Source organism: Barbus barbus, assembly GCF_936440315.1.
Source record: "Barbus barbus genome assembly, chromosome: 14".
NCBI lineage: Eukaryota > Metazoa > Chordata > Actinopteri > Cypriniformes > Cyprinidae > Barbus > Barbus barbus.
In genome coordinates, this window is record NC_136742.1 from 20,434,322 (window position 1) to 20,457,373 (window position 23,052).

The 23,052-nt window shown below is 38.3% G+C and overlaps 1 protein-coding gene across 1 annotated transcript; it reads left to right on the plus strand.

The window, feature by feature from the left end:
* Positions 1-1,681: 1,681 nt before the first annotated feature.
* On the plus strand, positions 1,682-18,837 carry LOC306880209 (apolipoprotein B-100-like). The gene is made up of 28 exons (XM_079433575.1): positions 1,682-1,783; positions 2,169-2,198; positions 2,462-2,565; positions 2,658-2,803; positions 2,922-3,069; positions 4,862-5,014; positions 5,114-5,238; positions 5,325-5,410; positions 5,499-5,952; positions 6,038-6,152; positions 6,245-6,391; positions 6,500-6,711; positions 6,784-6,979; positions 7,067-7,243; positions 7,329-7,532; positions 7,690-7,857; positions 7,953-8,158; positions 8,276-8,455; positions 8,539-8,648; positions 8,744-8,951; positions 9,059-9,234; positions 9,953-10,113; positions 10,225-10,334; positions 10,457-10,830; positions 10,933-16,968; positions 17,096-17,201; positions 17,338-17,524; positions 17,617-18,837. The coding sequence occupies exons 1-28, from the start codon at positions 1,729-1,731 to the stop codon at positions 18,523-18,525; spliced, it is 11,283 nt and encodes a 3,760-aa protein (XP_079289701.1). The 5' UTR covers positions 1,682-1,728; the 3' UTR covers positions 18,526-18,837.
* The last annotated feature ends 4,215 nt before the right edge of the window (positions 18,838-23,052 follow it).

A 23,052-nucleotide genomic window follows, 5' to 3' on the forward strand; every position in this document is an offset into this window, starting at 1 on the left:
ATTTTTACAGGCTTCCTTAGAGTAGATATATTATGTAGATCAAAGCATTATACGGATTAAAAGTAGCCTAAGAAAGTCCTAAAAGAACATTTCTACAGGAAAAAGAGTGGATTCTACAGGAAACATCAGGATTCCAGTGTGGCATAGTGGCATAAGCCATGTAATGCAAAGGAATAGTTTGTGCAGACAGGGACATTAGTCAGCTTTTATTTTATTTTATTTTATTTAGTTTTGTAAAAGCACTATGAGAAAGAAATTAAATCAGTCCACTTCTCTTCTCTTCATCTTATGTAAGATAGAAAAGACAAGTCTGTCAATATCTGAACCTTGATATGTCAGTGGACTTTTAAACAAGTATTCATGATAAAACAAGGCTGCTGTGCTCTCCTTTTCCAACTAAAAGACTGGCCAAAACAGCACATTTTTATACAAACTCTTAGCTGCCTTAGAGAAAATGGAATCTTCTCAGGGTTAGGATTAGGGTTGAGCCTTGACTGGAGACTCTTAGACAGTGCATGATTATAGTTCCAGGTCATAGAAAACATAGACTACAAGACAAACTTAATATAAATCAATGACAATATGATCAGTGCAACACATTAGTTCATACAATTTCTCTTTTTTTATTGTGCACACTTAACAGACATATTCAAATACACAGGTTAAAGATTCATGTGGCTGCTGGCCTCTACAGATTGAGTGTCTTGCTCAATGCTTTGAATGAGGATAGCATGTCTCTTTTGAAGAGGAGACATAATCTTTCTTGACTGTTATAGTTCTGTTTAAGTAATCAATAACAAACATTACAGGGAAAATCCTGCATAGTGTTCTATATCACAATAGCTGGTGATGCTTATAAGGATGTTCAGAAACCAATTCTAGAACATTCTGCTTGAATAGCTTTCCATAAATCAAAAAATAAATGCCTTTGATTAATAACTTTCTGTGTATCAAAGAAGACTTGCCAGGACAAAGGTGATTGGTATTAACTCAACAACACAAAATAAGCGGTTAGTGGATAAAGTAAATGGGACAAAAGGGTTTAATAATTTATTCCAGTATCAGTTTAGTCATGTCTGATTGGCAATACCCTTGGCAAATGAAGTCAAAATAAAATGCAGTCAAACAAATATGTCGGTTCCAAGATTAGTTAAATGACCTCATCTGGTTTGGTCCATAATGTTCTACTTTGCAACATCATAAGAAGGCATAAAAGAAAGACAGGCTTCCTGTCATCACATAATATCACAAGAGGAGCCAGAAGGAAGTTGTCGCGATGTCACCAATATAAAAGGTTGGTTAAAATATATATATAAAAAAAAAAAAAAAAAAAATTCTGAATATACATAAAACTATATATAAAAAGTAGTTAAATAAAAACAATTGTATCTGTATATCATTAAACATATAGGTTACATGGATGACAGGAATAAACGAAAAAGGGAATAAATCCACAAATTAACAGATCAAGCAAACCAAGTGAAAAAGCATTTTTCATTTTCTCTCCATTTGAAATACCATTGACATTACATGAAATAGTTGCCTTTGTCCTGCCACAGAGGCAGAAGATATGAACTTTGGAGTGGAGACTTTACTTTTTGCAGCTGCCATCTCTCCTCCCATTCCTGCAGGACCTGCCTTAATATATAAAGCCATTAATAGCAGTAATACAGCAGATCGCATCTGAATACGCAAGAGTCTGAAGGAAAGAGCTTAACTGAACCCATTATGTGGGACACTAAGCTCTGCCTTTTGCTGCTTCTAAGTGGAATAGTCTTGACAAGTAAGTACTACTAAGGATTTAATAGAAACATTTCTGACTGTTGTTGGTTTTATATTAAAAAAATATGTATGTATATATTTTAATTATTTTGTTTTCATGTTTCTGTTCTAGTAGTAGTCACTTGTTTTTAAAAAGTTTAAAATATTAATTTTTTTATAATATATTTTTTATTGTATTACATATTACTGGTAAACATAAGAATATAAAATGTTAAAGATGATAAAATTAAGTGAAATCATCTATGTTGTCATCATGTATTTACTAGTTATGTTTTGGCATTATATTTTAATTTCACCAATTGTTTTTTTTTAAGAATAACATTGAAATGTATTATATGGTAATGTTTGATATTGTCTGTATAATACTCGTTGTTTTTTCATCTTAGATGCTCAAGATGAGGAATTACCATGCCTTTGTAAGCGCTAAGTATAATTTTATCGTTTCTATTATAATTCTATTTTTTAAAGAAAATTTAAATTGTAAATAAAAATCCATATGGTATTTATTATCTAATGGTATTTATCAAATAAGAAAGCATCCTTCTTTAAGTTGTGTTACAGTAATAGTAAAATTTGTTAATTTTTATAATTTCTCTCTTCAGAAAAGCAATCTAAAGCTGTAGAAAAGAGTCATGTATGAGTGTCCTTGATACTTAAGATGTGATTTTTGCACCCCTAGTGGCCAAAAGGTACAAGAGCTTCCACAAGTATGAATACACCTACGAAACAGAGTCCCTAAATGCCCTGAATGGAGCAATCAATGGCCCCAAAGCAAGATGCAAGGTATAAATGTCAACTGCGTGTACATTACATTTTTTTCTTCCTAAAACTTGAAATTTCATTCATATATTCTTTAAAAAAAAAAAAAAAAACAGGTTGAAATTGAGGTCCCACGTACATGCAGCTACATCGTACGCACAACGGGGTGCGAATTGAGTGAGGTGACTGATGTTGATGCAGAGGGAAAGCCTATCTTTGGGCCATCTGCTGGTGCAGACGCTTTCAAGGCAGCCATGGAGAAGTATGCTTCTCACCCAACAATATACACATATACACACACAACAGAATGATATAACAGAGTTATTTTGAGCAGATTAGAAAAAAACATATTAAACACCTACCCTGATCTTAATTCTCAGGAACCCACTGAAGTTCACCGCTGAGGGATACGATGACATCAAGTTGTTTCCTGAGGATGATGAACCAGTCAATATTTTGAACATCAAGAGAGGTCTAATCTCTGCTCTTGCAGTGCCTGTGCTGGAGGAGGACAGAAACAGGAGAATGGTCAGTCATTAACTCTAAAACGTCGCAAAAAGTTTACATTTGTTAAAAGGTTGATATACAGTGGGTACGGAAAGTATTCAGACCCCCTTAAATTTTTCACTCTTTGTTATATTGCACCCATTTGCTAAAATCATTTAAGTTCATTTTTTTTTCCTCATTAATGTACACACAGCACCCCATATTGACAGAAAAACACAGAATTGTTGACATTTTTGCAGATTTATTAAAAAAGAAAAACTGAAATATCACATGGTCCTAAGTATTCAGACCCTTTGCTCAGTATTTAGTAGAAGCACCCTTTTGATCTAATACAGCCATGAGTCTTTTTGAGAAAGATGCAACAAGTTTTTCACACCTGGATTTGGGGATCCTCTGCCATTCCTCCTTGCAGATCCTCTCCAGTTCTGTCAGGTTGGATGGTAAACGTTGATGGACAGCCATTTTTAGGTCTCTCCAGAGATGCTCAATTGGCTTTAAGTCAGGGCTCTGGCTGGGCCATTCAAGAACAGTCACGGAGTTGTTGTGAAGCCACTCCTTCGTTATTTTAGCTGTGTGCTTAGGGTAATTGTCTTGTTGGAAGGTAAACCTTCGGCCCAGTCTGAGGTCCTGAGCACTCGTCCAGGATATCCCTGTACTTGGCCGCATTCATCTTTCCCTCGATTGCAACCAGTTGTCCTGTCCCTGCAGCTGAAAAACACCCCCACAGCATGATGCTGCCACCACCATGCTTCACTGTTGGGACTGTATTGGACAGGTGATGAGCAGTGCCTGGTTTTCTCCACACATACCGCTTAGAATTAAGGCCAAAAAGTTCTATCGAGGTCTCATCAGACCAGAAAATCTTCAGGTGTTTTTTAGCAAACTCCATGCGGGCTTTCATGTGTCTTGCACTGAGGAGAGGCTTCCGTCGGGCCACTCTGCCATAAAGCCCTGACTGGTGGAGGGCTGCAGTGATGGTTGACTTTCTACAACTTTCTCCCATCTCCCGACTGCATCTCTGGAGCTCAGCCACAGTGATCTTTGGGTTCTTCTTTACCTCTCTCACCAAGGCTCTTCTCCCCCGATAGCTCAGTTTGGCCGGACGGCCAGCTCTAATAATAATAATTAATTACATTTATATAGCGCTTTTCTGCTTTTCTAAGCACTCAAAGCGCTCTACATTGTGAGGGGTGGTGTCTCCTCGTCCCTAAGAAGGGTTCTGGTCGTCCCAAACGTCATCCATTTAAGGATTATGGAGGCCACTGTGCTCTTAGGAATCTTAAGTGCAGCATATTTTTTTTGTAACCTTGGCCAGATCTGTGCCTTGCCACAATTCTGTCTCTGAGCTCTTCAGGCAGTTCCTTTGACCTCATGATTCTCATTTGCTCTGACATGCACTGTGAGCTGTAATGTCTTATATAGATAGGTGTGTGGCTTTCCTAATCAAGTCCAGTCAGTATAATCAAACACAGCTGGACTCAAATGAAGATGTAGAACCATCTCAAGGATGATCCGAAGTAATTGACAGCACCTGAGTTAAATATATGAGTGTCACAGCAAAGGGTCTGAATACTTAGGACCATGTGATATTTCAGGTTTTCTTTTTTAATAAATCTGCAAAAATGTCAATAATTCTGTGTTTTTCTGTCAATATGGGGTGCTGTGTGTACATTAATGAGGAAAAAAAATGAACTTAAATGATTTTAGCAAATGGCTGTAATATAACAAAGAGTGAAAAATTTAAGGGGGTCTGAATACTTTCCGTACCCACTGTATATTGATTAATCCATCATGAATTATTTTCCAAATCCAGCCCACTATCTACGGTATGTGCAAGACAGGCTACACAGTGAACGCCAGAGAGAACATTGCCACCGATGTCACCCTCAACAGAGACCTGTCTAAATGTGACAATTTCAGGCCGGTCAGGGACCACACCAGTCCCCTGGCCCTTATCACAGGCTTGGTAAGTCGACCCATCTTTGAATAAGACAACAAATAACTGTGTGCTGGATACCTGATGGCTTCAATAATGTTTGAACTTGCTTGTCTTTTCGTCACACAGCACTATCCACTTACTCAGCTCATCACAAGCAGCCAAACCTGCAACTACAAGTTTGATAATGCACAGAAACATATGACCTCTGCTTCATGCACTGAAAACCACATGCTTTTGCCTTTTTCTTACAAGTGAGTTCATTGACAGCTATATGGGTTTTTACTTTAGACTGACCGTTTCGTTTATTGATCTGCTAATTCATTCTGATTATAAACAGAGGACAGTACGGAGCTACTAATGTAGGAAAACAAGTCTTGACTCTGGTGGGAGTGTCTGTACACAATGACAGAATCTTTGAGCATGGTAAGCAATCATTCAGACACTTAAATTAACATGCGTTTGCAGTAATTGCGTTTTAATTCATGCGGTTTTCTTGTTTACCCACCTCTAGATGTAGCCAACATGAAGACCCTGCACCTTGATAGAAGCATTGACTCAGTCCATCCAATTAAGGATAAAGAGGTCATGCTGTCTGTTCTACGGGAATTGGCTGGCCTTTCTGAGACCAACAATGGACACAACAGAGCCCACCTAGCTCACAAGCTCATCGCTACAATCCGCAAAATGAATTCTGAAAGCCTGAGCGCTGCTCTACCGGAGGCCCTGGAGATTTCTCGCTCCCTGGTGTATCAGGCATTGTTCCAGTGTGGCACACCAGAATGCACTAGCTCCATCTTGCAGGTTCTCAGGACCTTTGACCGTTCCTCTTTAGAGATTGATGCTGCAGTGTATGCAATGGGAATGGTTCCCAACCCATCCAGAGACCTTGTTGAGGAAATGCTGAAGATGGCCAAGTATAAGGACAGCAAACCCATCTACTATGCTCTCAGCAGTGCTGTCAGGAGGTGAGAAAACCGGCACAACTCAACTGTAGTCGTGGTATTTGATCTATAAGTGAATTTGAATGTTTATTTACCTGTCTTATCCAAGGCTCTATGAAGCTGAAGGAAGTGTCACCCCTGAGATTCAGGGAGTCGCTGAGTACGCCCTTGAACAGATTGGTGACTGCACAGGCGACCAGGAACATGTATACCTGACCCTGAGGGTATGTTCAACCTATTCCATTACTCATGCTTCACCAAGTTAAAAATAACAGCTGATATGTGGATACTGAAATCTGTATATGAAATCTCTAAGGTCATTGGAAACATGGCTGCTGCCGTCGGAGCCGCAAGCCCTGCTCTGAAATCAGCGATTATCCAATGTGTAAACCAACCTTCTGCATCCCCTGAGGTCCAGCAAGCTGCTATTCAAGCTTTTAGACTCACTTCTGTCCCTGATGAGGTAAACAAGATATATTACCTAATTGAAAGACTACTAGAATTTTATATAAATCTAAAATATTTACAATAATTGTATGTTTAGCTAACATAAACTTGCTATTTCTAACAGGGAAGAGAGGTGCTGATGAACGTAATTTTCGATGGAGCCGCTCCCATACAGAAGCGCGTTGCTGCATATCTCATTGTGATGAGGGACCCTCAGCCCTCTGAACTGGCTCAGCTGGTTGCTGCTCTGCCTAAAATTGAAAACTGTCAGGCTATGAGCTTTGTTAACTCACATATCAGCAACATCCTGACCTCCACAGCATCTGAGACTAAGGAGTTAGTAGAAGTCTTCATACATTTTAACATCTTAAGTTAAAAACAGTATCTAATTTTTCTTCTGCTTCTCAGACTTAGAGAGAAGATTCTCAATGCCCTCCAAGGCAATGAGATCAGAACTTCCACAGATCCAACAAAGTACTCACGCAATTACAAGATTGGCTCTCTAGAGGGAAATGTGATCTTCGAGTCTGAAGAACTTCTGCCCAATGAAGTCATCCTGGAGATGACCCTGAATGCTTTTGGATATGACGTAGACATGTTTGAGGTACAAGAGTAGTCTACGTTTTTAAATCTTCTCCTTTTGATTTTCTTTGGTTTTAAATTTATATTTCATTATTTTTTGTTCTTACAGATCGGGCTGAATGGCAAGGGACTGGAACCCACTGTTGATGCCTTAATCGGTATTGATGGATTCTTCCGTGACACCATGCAGAAGACAATTAACTATGCAGCTGATAAAGTGCCCAGGGTCAATGACATTATACAGAGCATGTTCCCAACCTTATGGGATAACATAAAAATGCAACAGGTCATTTACATTTTAAAATTTTGCAACATTTATAGCATTTTCTTTGGTTTGGTTTATCATTACTCACATACCTTTCTCATTCTAGGCTCCTCAAAGCATTGTCAAGGAAATAATGGATAATGTTAACAAGCTCATCCAGAAACTGAAGGTTCAGGATAACCCAGAGGCTATGATCTACCTGAGGCTTCTGGGTGCTGAAATGGGCTATCTCAAAACCAAGGATATGGAAGGCATGGCCAACTCTGCTGCTTTGCTGACTAATAGACTCTTAAATATGTTCCCTGTTGATGTAAGTGAACTGCTTTATTAGTGCTTAGCAAATCTGCTTAACAAATAAAACACCATAATAATGAAAAAGGATCATGGTTGAAATAAATTTACAGTTTCCTCTTAAGTTGAAATGTACCGAGTGAATGATTTGAACAAATTAGTGATTTGTTTTACAGTTCATAAGGAACCTTTACTCAAGTGTCAACAACAACCTTTTCCTTCACTACGTCTTCATGGACAATGAGTTTTATCTACCCACTGGTACTGGAGTTCCATTAAGAGTTGCCCTGTCTGGTACTTTTGCTCCAGGAGTGAAAGGAGGACTGAAAATTGCCGCTGATATGGTATGGGTCCAGCCCTTTTCACATTGTGATCAGTAACTAGGGTTTTACTGAGCTATACCAGATTATTTAACCTATTTCTTTGTCTTTTCACACAGAGCGAAATGGCTTTCATGCCATCTGTTGGAGTGGAGTTTGTGACTGAGGTTGGAGCTCTCTTACCTGACTATGTTGAGTCTGGCCTGGAGATGCATACTAACATCTACCATGAGAGCGGTCTTAAAGTAAAGGTTTCTGTAACCAAAAAGCAGGTCAAACTGACCTTTCCCACACCCCAAGCTCCAACAAAACTCATCAGTGTGACGTAAGATGTTACTGTTAACACAAAATGCAATCATGATAAACAAAAAAATAAATAAATAATGTAATACTGCTCTACAAATACATTACAGAAATTCTGCATTTTATTTTCTCTGCACAGTAACTCCTTGTTCTCAGTGACTGGTCCTGAAACAAAGACTATCCCTCCGATGATGGAACATGTCAAAGCACAGAAATGCACTCCTTTCTTCCCTGGTTTTAAGTACTGCAGTGCCCTGCAATATTCAAATGCATTTTCCAGTGATGCCTCTCCCTATTTCCCCTTGACTGGAGACAGCAAGTAAGGAAAATACTGGTTTATTAATTTGTTTGTTTTCTTGCTTTTTTGAGTCTCAAAATTTGAACACAGACCTGTGTCTTTAGATTTGCCATTGAGATCCACCCCACTGGTGAGGTTTCTGCATACACAGCTACTGTCGACCATGTTTATGAAGACAAAGTTGACACGGTGACTTTAGGTCTGAAGGCAGAAGGTAAAACATTGCTTCACAAAAGAATCCCTTATGATCTCTACACATTTTCATCTATTAACTAGCAACTGAAATGTTGCTCTTTTTCCATATAATAGGAGCTTCATTTGAGGGCACAGCAAAACTGATGTTCGACAGACAGAAATACAGTGTCTCAGCTGATCTCCAAATTCCTGATTATGACCTTGAAGCTGGAATTCGAGTTCATTCTGTTGAACGCAGCACTCAGAGCAGGGCCACACATTCCATTCAGCTTGACTTCATTAACAAGAATATACCTGAGGCATCTCTTGTTGCCCTTGCTAAGTATTCACATGTCTATATTAAATATGTTCTAACAATAATAATATATTTTTAATAATTACACATTGTACAAATAAACTCATGGGTTTAGTATGTCCTTCCTTCTCTAGGACAGAGTCAATGAAGGATGCCATGCTGCAGGTTCAGCTGCTCATTCCTCATTTTCAGACTGATGCTAAAGTAACTGCGCAACTGAAACATGCTGAGGGTCTTACAGTAGAGCTTGAAAGTGACCTTAGGCTCCCGGAGACAACTTCCTCTATTCAGAAAGTCATTTTGAAATATGGTATAATAATTTTTTTTTTTTTATATTTTAATTTTAGATTATTATTTTTATTATGGTTTTTGCAGACATGAACAAACAATAACAGACAAACAGACCCTTCATATAACAACAATCTGTGCAGTGTGTAAAATGAAGTACAAAAATCAGACAAAAAAGTAGTAGTAGTATGGCGGTATACAAGACCAACATATCATACCAAAAATAATTACAATCCAATCTAAAATAAAATAATACATCATTGGTCCTTGTAGCTCAACAGAAAAGTAAAAACTGGTTCCCACATTTTGTCAAATTTTTCAGAGTTCCCAGAGATGGTATATCTGATTCTTTCAAGATGTAAAGTAGAAGTAAGTCCAGTTAACCAGTCAGAAAAGAGAGGCCTAACATTTTTCTTCCACAAAAGCAAAATAACTTTCTTAGCTACAATCATACCATATTGGATGGGTAACCGTACCTTCAGGCTGAGAGACTCAAGCAAATCTGACCAACCAAGAATTGCTATCATTGGGTCGGGGAGTAAAACACAGTTATAGACCTTGGCAAAGAACTGGAATATTTCTATCCAAAAATTCTGAATTTGTACACAGAACCAGAAAAGATGTGCCAGGGTCTTATATTTTAATTTTAACTGTACTTCCTTAAATTCAACTTCAACTAAAATTCAGCAAATTAACTAGAAGTCCTCTGCTATATTAATAAATTTTCATGTACTTTTTAGATGCTGAGAAGATTGAGGCTGAGGTCACTTCTGATGTCAGCACTGAGATTCACAACATTATTCCTTTGGATGCCATCAAAGCCACAGTCAGTGACCTGCTTGATCAGAAGATTGGTACATCTGATATGAAGATCCGTGATGTCTTTATACAGTCAGTTGAGGTAAATTCAAAATAAATCATTTATTCCCCAAACCCATAAATTCATACAAGTAAGCAAAACATAAAGATACAGATAAAATGAGAATATAACACATATTCAATAATTATCTAGGCCTCAGATAGCTACCTGAAACAATTAGCTGCCGACATCCCATATGTCCAGGGCTTTAGGATTCCTGCCCTCCCAGAATTTACTGTCCCTGAGAAGCTTTTCCTGAATGCGTGAGTGAATTAAAAATATAACAATACATTTTAAAATGCAGAAACATGAAACATATCTATAACGTTACACATTCTAATTAATGTTAAGTACATTCATGCAAAAAAAAAAATTTTTTTAACAGTGAGGGTTCTGTTAAATACAAGTTTGGCCAGAATTATTATACCATCTCCATTCCCATTCCTCTTGGTGGGAAATCTTCTGGAGATTTCAACTTCCCTGCTGCCCTGACCACACCAAAACTGGTAGTACCTCAGCTTGGCCTGGAAGTTGCTTCCATTAGCATTCCTCTTCCAGAGGTCTTTGTTCCTGAGAGTCTGTCTGTGTCAGTACCTCACACGATAAAAGCAGAGATGTCCAGCAAGCTAAGCAGCAACTTCTACAACATGGAGGCAACAGCTTCTGCTGGCAGGGAACTTGGTGACAAACCAAGCTATTCTGCCAAGATTGAAGCCACTGGAACTAGCCCAGTGGATCTCCTCTCCTTCAAAGTGGAAGGTACTTGTATATTTGTTTGCATCTATATTCTTAACACATAGCACATTTTTGTAATCTGTAATTAATTACTTATTACTTAAATGTTATTATGTTTATGTTTAGGATCTGCTTTAGTGGAAGAAACACCTGGGGAATCTCTGAGGGCTGAGATGAAATCCTCTTTTGATCACAAGCTAATTGAAGCCAGCGTTAATTATGTTGAGGAAGTGACAACTGCTGAAAAAATTAAATTTAAGTCAAGCAGCAAGATTGAGGCAAACAGTCCCTTGGGTCTGAAGATTTCACTGGAACACACAGGCCAGGTTGGAGTCAATGAGGATGAGATCTCTGGAGACGGAAACCTGATGGGATCCATCAAGGCTGGTCCTCTGAATGGTGACGTTGCTCTCAGTCAGTCACTTATCGTATTCCCATTTAAGCCAGAAGTGAAAATCAATTCCTCTCTGAAAGTAGACTCTGACCTTTTCCAAGCAGAGAACACAATTGAAGTGGCGCTTGCCAATGGAGAGTTCTCTGTTTATTCAAAAACAACTGCATTTGAGAACAATCTGATACATGATGCTGAAGTTACCTATAAAGGGTCTCTACTTGCTCTGAAGTCAGATACAACGACAAAGGTTCTCAGTCTAAACATCCGAAATGTAGCTGAGGCTAGTGCTAGTCCTGATTTGGTCAACATTAAGATTGACACTAATGCTGACACTTCTGCTGGGGATGAAAACCGTGTCCTTTCCCAGTTTATAGCAACATTGGATGCAAATGGGCTGGATGTAAAAGGTGATGCCTCCGCAAATCTGATTGAACACACAGCTTCCCACAAGTGCAGCCTATCCCTGACCAGGGATGGCCTGACCATGAGTGGCACAACCTCACTGGAAAGCCCTCTCATTCCTTTGACGCTTGAGAACAAATTCAACGGTGACCTTGACACATCAAAGCTTTCCTTGTCATCTGAGACGAAGGGCAAATTTATTGAAATGCTAATTAAAAATACAAATTCTCTTTCTGCATCCTTGTCCTCGCTAGCTTTCAACTCCATAACGGATCTTGATGGCGATGTTGTATCTTATAATCATGACATCTCCATTCAGATTGAACCATATAGTGCTTCAGCGGCAATCAAAAATAACCTGGATATTCTGGATATCACTCTAGTTAATGATGCCCAGTTTAAGGCACTTCCATACACAGCTGACCTCAGTGGCTTTTGGAAGCTTTCCTCTGGTGCAGATGAGCTGAAGCACACATATGATATCAGATATGAAGATCTGGTTGTCACTGCCAAGTGTGGTACGACTGGAAAACTCATGGGATCTCATATGAGACACAACACAGAAATCGAGGTTGCTGGACTTTCAGTCACATTCGGCAGTGATGCACTTTTAAACTCACAGTACCTACGCTTCAATGGTAACTTTCATGCCACTGCTGTTCCCTTCAGATTCAACATTGACGCCATGGCCAATACAGATGGTGATTTGTATCTATATGGAAAACAAAGCGCACAAGTTTACACTAAATTTCTTTTGAAGGCAGAACCACTTGCTTTTGCACACTCACACGAATGCAGAGTCTCAACAACTCACAATTTGGACAACGGTCTATCAATTGAAACCAACCTTGACAATAAGATTGATACTGTGCTGACACCATCTGAGCAGCAGGCCACAGTGAGAGTAAAATCTAAGGTTAACAACCATTTGTTCAACCAAGATGTGAGTGCTTACAACAACCCTGAAAGACTTGGAGTAGAATTGTCTGGATCCATCATCACAAATCTCTTCAATAGAATCGACTCTGACAACCAAGACCACTTTTTCTCAGCCTTCCTAAAATACGATAAAAATACTAACAGCCGTGTCTTTAGCCTGCCATTTATTCAACATTTTCCTTTGGACCTGCAACACATCAAACTTACAATTTTAAGGATAGCTGAGGCCATGCAGTATTATATCAACCATGAAGACATTATTGCTGAGATTCAGAACCTGGCTAAGTACATTAGTGATTCTGTCAATGAGCTAAATCTGGAGAGGAAAATCATCAAGATGAGCGAAGACCTGATTTCTGTTTATGAGAAGTATGGATTTACTCTGGATGACCTGGAGGCTGCTCTGATGAATCTAAAACCTGTTTTGTTGAAGCTAGTCACTGAACTGGACACTCGTGTAGAAGAAATAGAAAGAATTGTGAGAGAAATTATTGCAAGTGGCACACTATCTGACAGTGCAATACAGAGACTAACAGAAGAACTGAATGCATTCAATGAGAAATATGACATCAGAGGCATAGTTCTTGCTGTCATTGAGGCTACTGAAAATTTAATTGAGCAGATTGATGTAACGAGACCGAAGGGCAGCGGCAGTGCACTTTTGCGAGATCTTGAGGCACAATATGCTATTAAATCCACACTGGAGAAGATTTTGAGTGAACTGAAGCAGTTTGTTGCAAACTTTGACCAAGGAAAGTTCATTGAGGATGTGAAGAACTTCGTTACCTCGGCCAACTTCAAAGACTATGCAGACAATTTGGTGGCTCAAATCCCTACAGAGGAAATCCGCAAGACTGCTGAAAAAGCAAAACAAGTGCTTTCTGTACTGGGAGGGAAGCTGAATGCCATCTACAGCAATGTGAGAGAAATCCTGGTGAAATCTGGGGTTGACAAGAAGATTGAAGCAACTCTGAAAAAGGTTGTTGAACTTATTAAGAAGTTCAATATTGAAGAAACTGTAAAGGTTCTTGCTGGCACTTTGAAATATATTCTGACCCCCATCACAGAGCTGCTGAATAAGGCCATGACCTACTTGAAAACAACAGAGGTAAAGGAAATCATTGAGCATTTAAACAACTGCATTAATCAATGCATCAGATATGTTAGATCATTTGACTACAATGCATTTGTGGATGAAGCCAACCAGAAAGTCAAGGAGTTGATAAATGATCTTTACACCATGAGTTTGTCACTTGAGATCCGGCAAAAGCTCAATGCAATCAGAGAATTTGTCAATTATGCTCTGTCATCTCTCACTGCTTGCCTTGAGGAGCTGAAAACAATCAAAGTTGCAGATGTGGTCAAAAACCTGAAGGACATTGTTGATAGTGCAGTCTACATTGACACTGAGGCGCTTGTAGAGAACATCAGAAAGAGAATTACAGACATGGATATCAGAGAAGAAATCATGCGGCAAGTGAGTGGTATCTACACGAAGGTAATAGCCATTGCAACAGATGCATGCAGTGTTGTTATGGAAATAATCCAAACCATCCTTAAAGATCAGGCGATTGTCAATGAGATGAGGCAATTCTGTGATGGAGTCAAGACAGCACTAAAAACAGTTGAATTTGAGATCCCATCTATCACTTTCCCACTCACAAACCTTGTTGTACCCTCCATAAAAATAAGTTTAGAAAAGCTTCAGGAATTCAGCCTCCCTTCTACACTGATTGACCTTCCAGAGTTTACCATTCTGCAATATTACACCGTGCCACCAATCAGAATAGAGTATGATGATATCAGGCAGGGACTATTAGACCTATTAAACTTCATTGCCAATTATGAAATGCCACCTGTTGAGGCCATCTTTGGCGACCTAAGAATTATCTACCTGCCAGAAATCTCTGCCATCACACTGCAGGAGATCAGTTTTCCAGAGATCCCCCTCCCTGAAATTCCTAAATACTTTCCGGATCACAAATTCCCAGACCTGCAGATCCCAGAATTCACTCTCCCTGCAATCCCTAGTGAGGTCATGATGCCGTGCTTCGGAAAGCTGTATGGTGAGGTTAGGGTTACCATTCCAATTTTCAACATGAGAACTACCATGGAATTCTTAAACTCTACTGAAAGTGCAGAAACACCTCAATTCATTGGGCACATTACCTCACATGGATCATCTGAATATGACATTCTTAAATACAGCTTGGATTCCACAGCTCGGATTGCCATCCCTAAGATGAGTCGTGTGATTGTTTCTGAAACCCTGAAGATCACTCACAGTGTCCTAGCAGTTGAACATCAATCCTCAGTGTCACTCTACGGCTTCTCGGCCCAGGCTGTGTCCAAGAGCAATGTGAAGATAGCTATCGCCTCCCTTAGTGCTAACATTGATAACATGGCCTTCTTTGCACTGGAGGATGGAATGTCTGCAAATATTAAAACACAATACACCGACAAGGTAAGAATTCCTGCTCTCTCATGGAACAGTGACCATTCCTACACTAATGAGATCACTCTTAAGCAGGATGGCTTAAAAATCGTTCTGACTATGACAGAAGAAGCCAAGGGCCAAATATATGTAAAGGACGAGTCTGATGATATCACCATCAAGGGTATCTCAAGTATAATTATAACTCCAACAACAGCCATGCTAACCATGTCTACAGATGCCGATAGTGGATCTTTCAAGTTTAACGAGAAAATAAAGGCTGAAGGTGTTGCCCTGAAGTATATCGACTTTAATGCCCTTATTGAAGTAAATTATGATACAGGAGAAAATTACTTGCTGAATGCTTCTGGAAAGGTTGATCTCAGAGAAATGAAGTTAGTGACGAAGGCAACCTATGACACAAAGTTTGTTGGATTGCTCAGTGGTACGTTGTCCAGTGCCTTCAACTTATTAGTGCATCCCTTTGAGGTGGTCCTTGATTTCCAAAATAAGGCTAATACTAAACTCAGCTTCAAAGACCCTCTGACTGCCAAGATTGATCTCCAGAATGATTATGCTGTTATCCTAAATACTGACATGCAGAAGTTTAGCACTGTTGCACTTGTTCGTTTCAACCAGTACAAATACAGTCACAACTTTACAGTTGCCAACAATAGAGATGAGGCTGGCATTTACACTGCAGTAAATGGAGAGGCCAATTTGGAATTCCTGACTGTCCCATTCAGTATCCCACCTATCCAGTTCGAAGGATTAATTATGACTGTTGAGACTCCAGAAATCAGCAACATCAACTTATATGAACATACTGGCCTTAAGCATTTGTTGACCAACTTTGACCAGGCTATTGATGTAGATGCAAAGATTGTCTACCAGAAGAGCAAAGCTGCACCCATTTTTGATCTTGGTCTCATTAACGTCCATCCTCTAGGTGATTTAATCTCTGAGGTGTCATTCAAGTCCTCTATATTCAGCCTTAATGCTAATGCTGGTATCTATGGGAAAGATAACCCTGTAATTCGATTTGGAGCAATTACTGCCTCTGAGTTTGAGGGACTGAAGACCAAACTTGAAGGAACCAGCAGTCTGAGCACCAAAAGTGGATTCAAATTAGCCAATTCTGTGGTCCTGGAAAATCGCCACATTGAAGGAACCCATGAAAGCACTGTAACTATAAACCCAGATGACTTTGAAGTTGTACTGTCTGTGACCACAAATGCAAACATGAACCTACCGATTCTTACAGCTAAAGCCAACCATCAATTTACTGCTGACAACAAGGCCCATCCAAAAGCTGATTCAACTTTTAAGACAGAGTACACATTTGACGTTCCCATTATTAAGTTTGTTGGTAAGGGAAATGCTGAAAACATCTTAAAAGGGGAAGGAACTCTTACGTTTATCTCTGCTGAGACTATCTTAAAGGGTACCATTGATGGAACATTCCTAGATAGTGGTATTGTAAAGGGAGCTCTGAATTATGATGAATCCATCTATCTGAATGGCAACAGTTTGCGATATGCTCTTAAGACTTTTGCCAATGGCAACCTGAATTATAGAGATCTCAAGGTAGCATTTGATGTGGATGAAAACCTGTCTGTGGAAACAGCTATGGAACATGTTTACGCTATGTTGAAGTTTTCTTCCAAGAATGAAGCAAATATTGGAGGTTTTAACACAAAGGGAGATCATACTGGCCAGGCTACAGTTGATCTGGAGCTTCTAAAGTCACTGATGGCTGATATGAAAATGGACTTGTCTCAATCAAGCACCTTTGGTGACCTTAAGATCTCTGAGATGATGTTGGTGGAGCTTAGTGTACCCAAGCAGAAAATTGACTACACCTCAAAGATCGTCTCTCCAGTATACACCACAGATGTTGTTGCAAAATTAGATGGTAGTGCCCCAGTTTACAAGACTGTTCTCAAGGCTACAGCCACTTCACCAGTTGTGCTCCTGGAGTACAGTCTTGACAGTAAGTATCTGCAAAGACATAAATACAAATACATATAGTTCATTCAATGGTACTAATGTTTACTAAGAGTAAATTACAATATTTGTTCTCAGTGTGCTTTACTGATTTGTGCTTTCACACTAAACAGGCTCCATGAGTACTACAATGGAGAATGGTGCCCTTGTTGCAGGAGCAAATGCTGTACTTACACATGCTGACTTTACAATGGACATCAGCAATGTTCTTCGTATGGGGTAAAAAAACACTACTGACTTTTTTTTTATTTAGTTATAAATAAAATTTTTGTATTAGGCTTACAAGTGGTTTAGATTATAACCAATTCTGTGTGTAAATCGTAATTGCTAAACTCACTTATGAATTTTTGTTTAGTGATCCTAGCCATACCCTGAATGTGGACATCACCAGCCCAACATTCACCGATGTAAACTTTCGCTATGCTGCTCGAAGCGATGGCGTAAGTGCCTCAGTTTCCACACCAACAACTGGCCACCTTGGCTTCCAGCTTCAAGGAAAGATTCCATCTGAGATGAATGCGAGGATCTATAGCCGTTATGCTGTAAGTGACATTTCTTACATTACTCCTCCAAACTGAGCTATAAAATCTATGCTAACAACTTTTGTTTCTATATTGAATTGCTTTTTCTGCAGTCTGCACCAGGAGATGATGTTGAAATTCTGAACATCAGAGTACCAAAGGGAGATGAAAAAGTACTGTTGGTCAGCTACAATATACCAGCCACACGAGATTTGGCCCAAGGATTTATGGAGAGGCTACCAGTTATCTCAAACCATGTTGAAGGATTTGCTGAAAAATATGGCATCACTGACGCACTAAAAAGACTGTTTAATATTCTTGATGAAGTTGAAATTATTTTAAGAGATGCTACTGTCTGGCCTAGCCAAGAGCTTAGTGAGCTGTCTAAACTTTTCAGAAATGTAGTTGTTTCATCCCAAAAGACCATCCAGGTCCTGCTCGATGCTGCCATCAACTTCCTGAGAGAGACCAAATACAAACTGCCTGGAATGGATGAGGCTTCACTGGCTGAAATCTTCTCAAAAATCAGATTTATGATTGCGGAAATGCTGGAGAAACTCTCTAACAATCTGGAGATATATTTCACGCCCATCTTGGAGAACGTCAGCACAGTTGAAATGACATTTCCTTCTGGAAAGGTCATGACTGTAGCCAAGGTGCAAGAAAATGTGAGAAGTACCCTGAGAAGTCATCTAGCTATGATAGTAGATGTGATGAAGCAAACAAATGGTCTTGATGTGTTTCTTGAGAGACTAGGACAGACCCTACGAGAGGTGGTCGATAAAGCACAAGAATTTGTAGACAGCATTAAATCCGATGTCTTAGAAGTTGTTGCTGCTCCCCTTAACACTTTCTACAAGAAGTTGCTGCAGAGCTTCAATGACTTGAGTGCAGCATTTATCTTCTTAGTTTTGATTCCTTTAGGTGAATTATATAACATCATTTTGACCAATTGGGAGGAATTTATTAATGCAAATGATGGAATACAGCAAATTGAGCTTCCTTTGCCTTTTTTCCAGTAAGCTGGTCACTTTGAACAAACATTGAATGAAATAAACACTACCATCTTTTGGAAAGAGCATTCTTAAATGGGCATTCAAGCCAATGGACACTTAACTGAAGTGTAATACCAATATGTATATAAAGCAATCACTGATGCCATAAATGTCTCATTATTATGCTGTTGTATTGTTCTATTTGTATAGGCTAAATGATAATTCAAAAACTAACCTTGGTACAAAAATGTCAATTGTGACATATAGTTTCATCCTTGTTCTGTATCTGATATTAATGGCATGATGGATGAGGCTAAATAAAGAACTTTTATTATGCAATTTCATGCATCTTTTTATTTTGTTCCTCCAAAGATGATTGCCTGTTGATCTGGACAGTTTAGCAATATGCTTGAATATGATTATGAGCAGAAACACACATTTCTTTCTCAGCAACATATATTGGACAATACTGAAAGTTACATGCCAACTGTCAAAACATTTCTCATACTAGTAAGTATGGATTAGTTATATAATATATTGTATAATGGTGGATTTAATAATACCGCAAAACCTGCATTTCAAAATACTACCTCTCTCAGTACAGCAGCAGGAAGTCACTTAGATATTTCAGAACAATTATTTTGCTAAAGCGTGCAAAATTTACCTAAAGGTTTGTTAATTGTCAAAGCATTTTTACTGTCATATTTTTGTCTACAGCATAAATGAAACAAAGTCATACCTCAGATGTAAGTTTTAAATTTTGTCATATTTTGAACCACCCACCTTTTATTTCATATTTGACTGTTCTACACATTAACTTCAATGCGATGCGGCCTGCAACATTTGAGATAGTTTTCTTTATTTATACAGAAAAGACCCATCTCCAGTATACAGTAGCTTTACTCTGCTCCCTTGTGGTGAACACACTGAATTGTTTACACAGTGAACAAATACCCATATACAAATAGAATAGAGAATATGAAATAAGTAATGCAATTATAATACTAGCTGTATAGACCTACCAATCACAATTTAAACACTGTTGATACTCATGTTTGTGCATTCTTGTTTTTATCACATTTAGTGCGCAACCAGGTGGTTGTGGATGTTGGGATGGTATTTTATTTGTAAATTTTCAATAAATCATCTGAAAATAAAATCCCTCTGGATCCTTCTGTTCTAAAAAAAAAACATTTGGCCAATTTCTGTCTTACCTTTCATTTCAAAGGTTTTGGAGAAAATTAGCTAGATCAGCTTCAATGTTTTCTGAGAAGTAATCGTATTTAGGAGTTTTTAAATCTGGTTTTAAGTCTGCTCACAGCAGACTGCCCTCTGTACTCTTGAGAGTGTTAAATGATATTTATCTCTCTACTGATTCTGGAGACTCTGTGATTCTTATACCGTAGACCACTCCAAACTATTATCTATCTTGGGTAGGTCTAAAAGCAACGATTCTTAAATGGTTTCAGTCATACCTGTCTTACAAAAAGTTTTTAGTGGAGCTGGGTAATTTTACCTCTTCCCCTGCACCTTTGACAAGGCTCTTTTTTCTCTCTACATGCTCCCTCTGTGTTCTATTCTAAGGTAACATGGTGTGTCTTTTCATTTCTATGCGGACAATACTCAAATCTATATCTACCAATCAAAAGAAACAATTCCGCAGCAATTACTTCTCTTCTGCAATGCTTAGGGGAGTTGGACAGATTATCCATTTTTAGCCAGACTTCTTCTAAAGTGTCGCAAACATGAACATATCACTCCAATTCTGAGATCTCTGCACTGGTTGCCGGTTCGTATAGACTGTAAATTGTACTCTTTGTATACGAATCTCTTCATAATCTAGCAACTGTCTACCTCTCTGAACTCCTTCATCTATACATTCTAGAAGCCTAAGATCCTGCGACCGTGCATTTGCGGTGGCAGGGCCACGACTATACCCTGCCTTTAGAGATTAGAATAGCCCTTTTTCTGTCCGTTTTTTAGTCCCTGCTAAAGACCTACTTGTTTTCCTTCGTGTATTGATTACTGTTATACGGTAATTTTTAAACGGGTTGTTCTTATTTTTTTGTCCGGGTTGTTTAATGTGTATGTTTTATCTTGCTCTTCTGTAAAGCACTGGTCAGCCTGGTGGCTCTTGTAAATGTGCTATACAAATAAAATGAACTTGAAAAATGTTTACTGATTCATAACAGACAAAATGTGATAGATAAAACCATATAGCCTAATTTCAAAATAACAAAAGAAATTAACTCAACCACAGCAAATTCACTTTTATGTGCCAGTTAGAATTTATAAAAATTCATAAACTTTTATAAATGTATTTTTTTTTTAGTACAATGATACAATTTTCAGGAATCATCTTATAAACCAACTAAATAATAAATGGGGTTTTTTTTTTTTTTTTACACATTTTCCTTATTTTGGCTTTGCTCCCTCAGTGTGTAACCAATACTTTGAAGTGTGAACACACCAGATGTTGAATGTTCAAGTGAAAGTTCCTCTGATGTATCTACTATATGTGTGACTGTGTTAGTACCTACCTAACCACATTGTGGATGTTGGGATGGTATTTTATTTGTAAATTTTCAATAAATCATCTGAAAATAAAATCCCTCTGGATCCTTCTGTTCTAAAAAAAAAACATTTGGCCAATTTCTGTCTTACCTTTCATTTCAAAGGTTTTGGAGAAAATTAGCTAGATCAGCTTCAATGTTTTCTGAGAAGTAATCGTATTTAGGAGTTTTTAAATCTGGTTTTAAGTCTGCTCACAGCAGACTGCCCTCTGTACTCTTGAGAGTGTTAAATGATATTTATCTCTCTACTGATTCTGGAGACTCTGTGATTCTTATACCGTAGACCACTCCAAACTATTATCTATCTTGGGTAGGTCTAAAAGCAACGATTCTTAAATGGTTTCAGTCATACCTGTCTTACAAAAAGTTTTTAGTGGAGCTGGGTAATTTTACCTCTTCCCCTGCACCTTTGACAAGGCTCTTTTTTCTCTCTACATGCTCCCTCTGTGTTCTATTCTAAGGTAACATGGTGTGTCTTTTCATTTCTATGCGGACAATACTCAAATCTATATCTACCAATCAAAAGAAACAATTCCGCAGCAATTACTTCTCTTCTGCAATGCTTAGGGGAGTTGGACAGATTATCCATTTTTAGCCAGACTTCTTCTAAAGTGTCGCAAACATGAACATATCACTCCAATTCTGAGATCTCTGCACTGGTTGCCGGTTCGTATAGACTGTAAATTGTACTCTTTGTATACGAATCTCTTCATAATCTAGCAACTGTCTACCTCTCTGAACTCCTTCATCTATACATTCTAGAAGCCTAAGATCCTGCGACCGTGCATTTGCGGTGGCAGGGCCACGACTATACCCTGCCTTTAGAGATTAGAATAGCCCTTTTTCTGTCCGTTTTTTAGTCCCTGCTAAAGACCTACTTGTTTTCCTTCGTGTATTGATTACTGTTATACGGTAATTTTTAAACGGGTTGTTCTTATTTTTTTGTCCGGGTTGTTTAATGTGTATGTTTTATCTTGCTCTTCTGTAAAGCACTGGTCAGCCTGGTGGCTCTTGTAAATGTGCTATACAAATAAAATGAACTTGAAAAATGTTTACTGATTCATAACAGACAAAATGTGATAGATAAAACCATATAGCCTAATTTCAAAATAACAAAAGAAATTAACTCAACCACAGCAAATTCACTTTTATGTGCCAGTTAGAATTTATAAAAATTCATAAACTTTTATAAATGTATTTTTTTTTTAGTACAATGATACAATTTTCAGGAATCATCTTATAAACCAACTAAATAATAAATGGGGTTTTTTTTTTTTTTTTACACATTTTCCTTATTTTGGCTTTGCTCCCTCAGTGTGTAACCAATACTTTGAAGTGTGAACACACCAGATGTTGAATGTTCAAGTGAAAGTTCCTCTGATGTATCTACTATATGTGTGACTGTGTTAGTACCTACCTAACCACATTTTGGGGACAAACTTGTACCTCTTTTCTAAAAACAGTATTAAAGGTTTATATAGATGTAGAAAGATGCCTCATGCCTTGTCAAAAGGTACAATGTATTTAATGCTTATGAATGAATTTCCTATTTCAGTGATCTAGCTATTTTAGTAATGAGTTGTCTGTGATGTCTGTATATGATTTATGTAGAACATGAAATGTCAAATGTGCACTCTACTGCGACCATGTATTTAAAAGGTTAAAATTAGGAGAGAAAAGAGGTTAGACATCTTCGCATTCAAAGACACGTGAAGAATTAGGGTCATGGTAAATCAAACAACAGTGTGTCTGTAACAGTAAAGAGAGTCATTACATTCAACTAGTTTGTTACATCAAGGTTCACATAGGCTTACTGTAAATGATACAGTATATGACTTTCCTAGAGTCATTCAGAGTAGATCCAAAACATTTTACATTTACAACTGACAGCCTCTGTCATTTCTAATTCAAAAACTGGATTTTCTTTCTTTTTTTTTTTTGAAAATCAATTTCTCTGTAGACTATTGAACATCTCCACTGC

Excerpts from the sequence above, each read along its gene's own strand:
- LOC306880209 (XM_079433575.1), top strand. The coding sequence starts at position 1,729 with ATGTGGGACACTAAGCTCTGCCTTTTGCTGCTTCTAAGTGGAATAGTC. Across the intron at positions 6,980-7,066 it reads ATGACGTAGACATGTTTGAG|ATCGGGCTGAATGGCAAGGG; the intron begins GTACAAGAGTAG and ends TTGTTCTTACAG. Across the intron at positions 8,649-8,743 it reads TTTAGGTCTGAAGGCAGAAG|GAGCTTCATTTGAGGGCACA; the intron begins GTAAAACATTGC and ends TCCATATAATAG.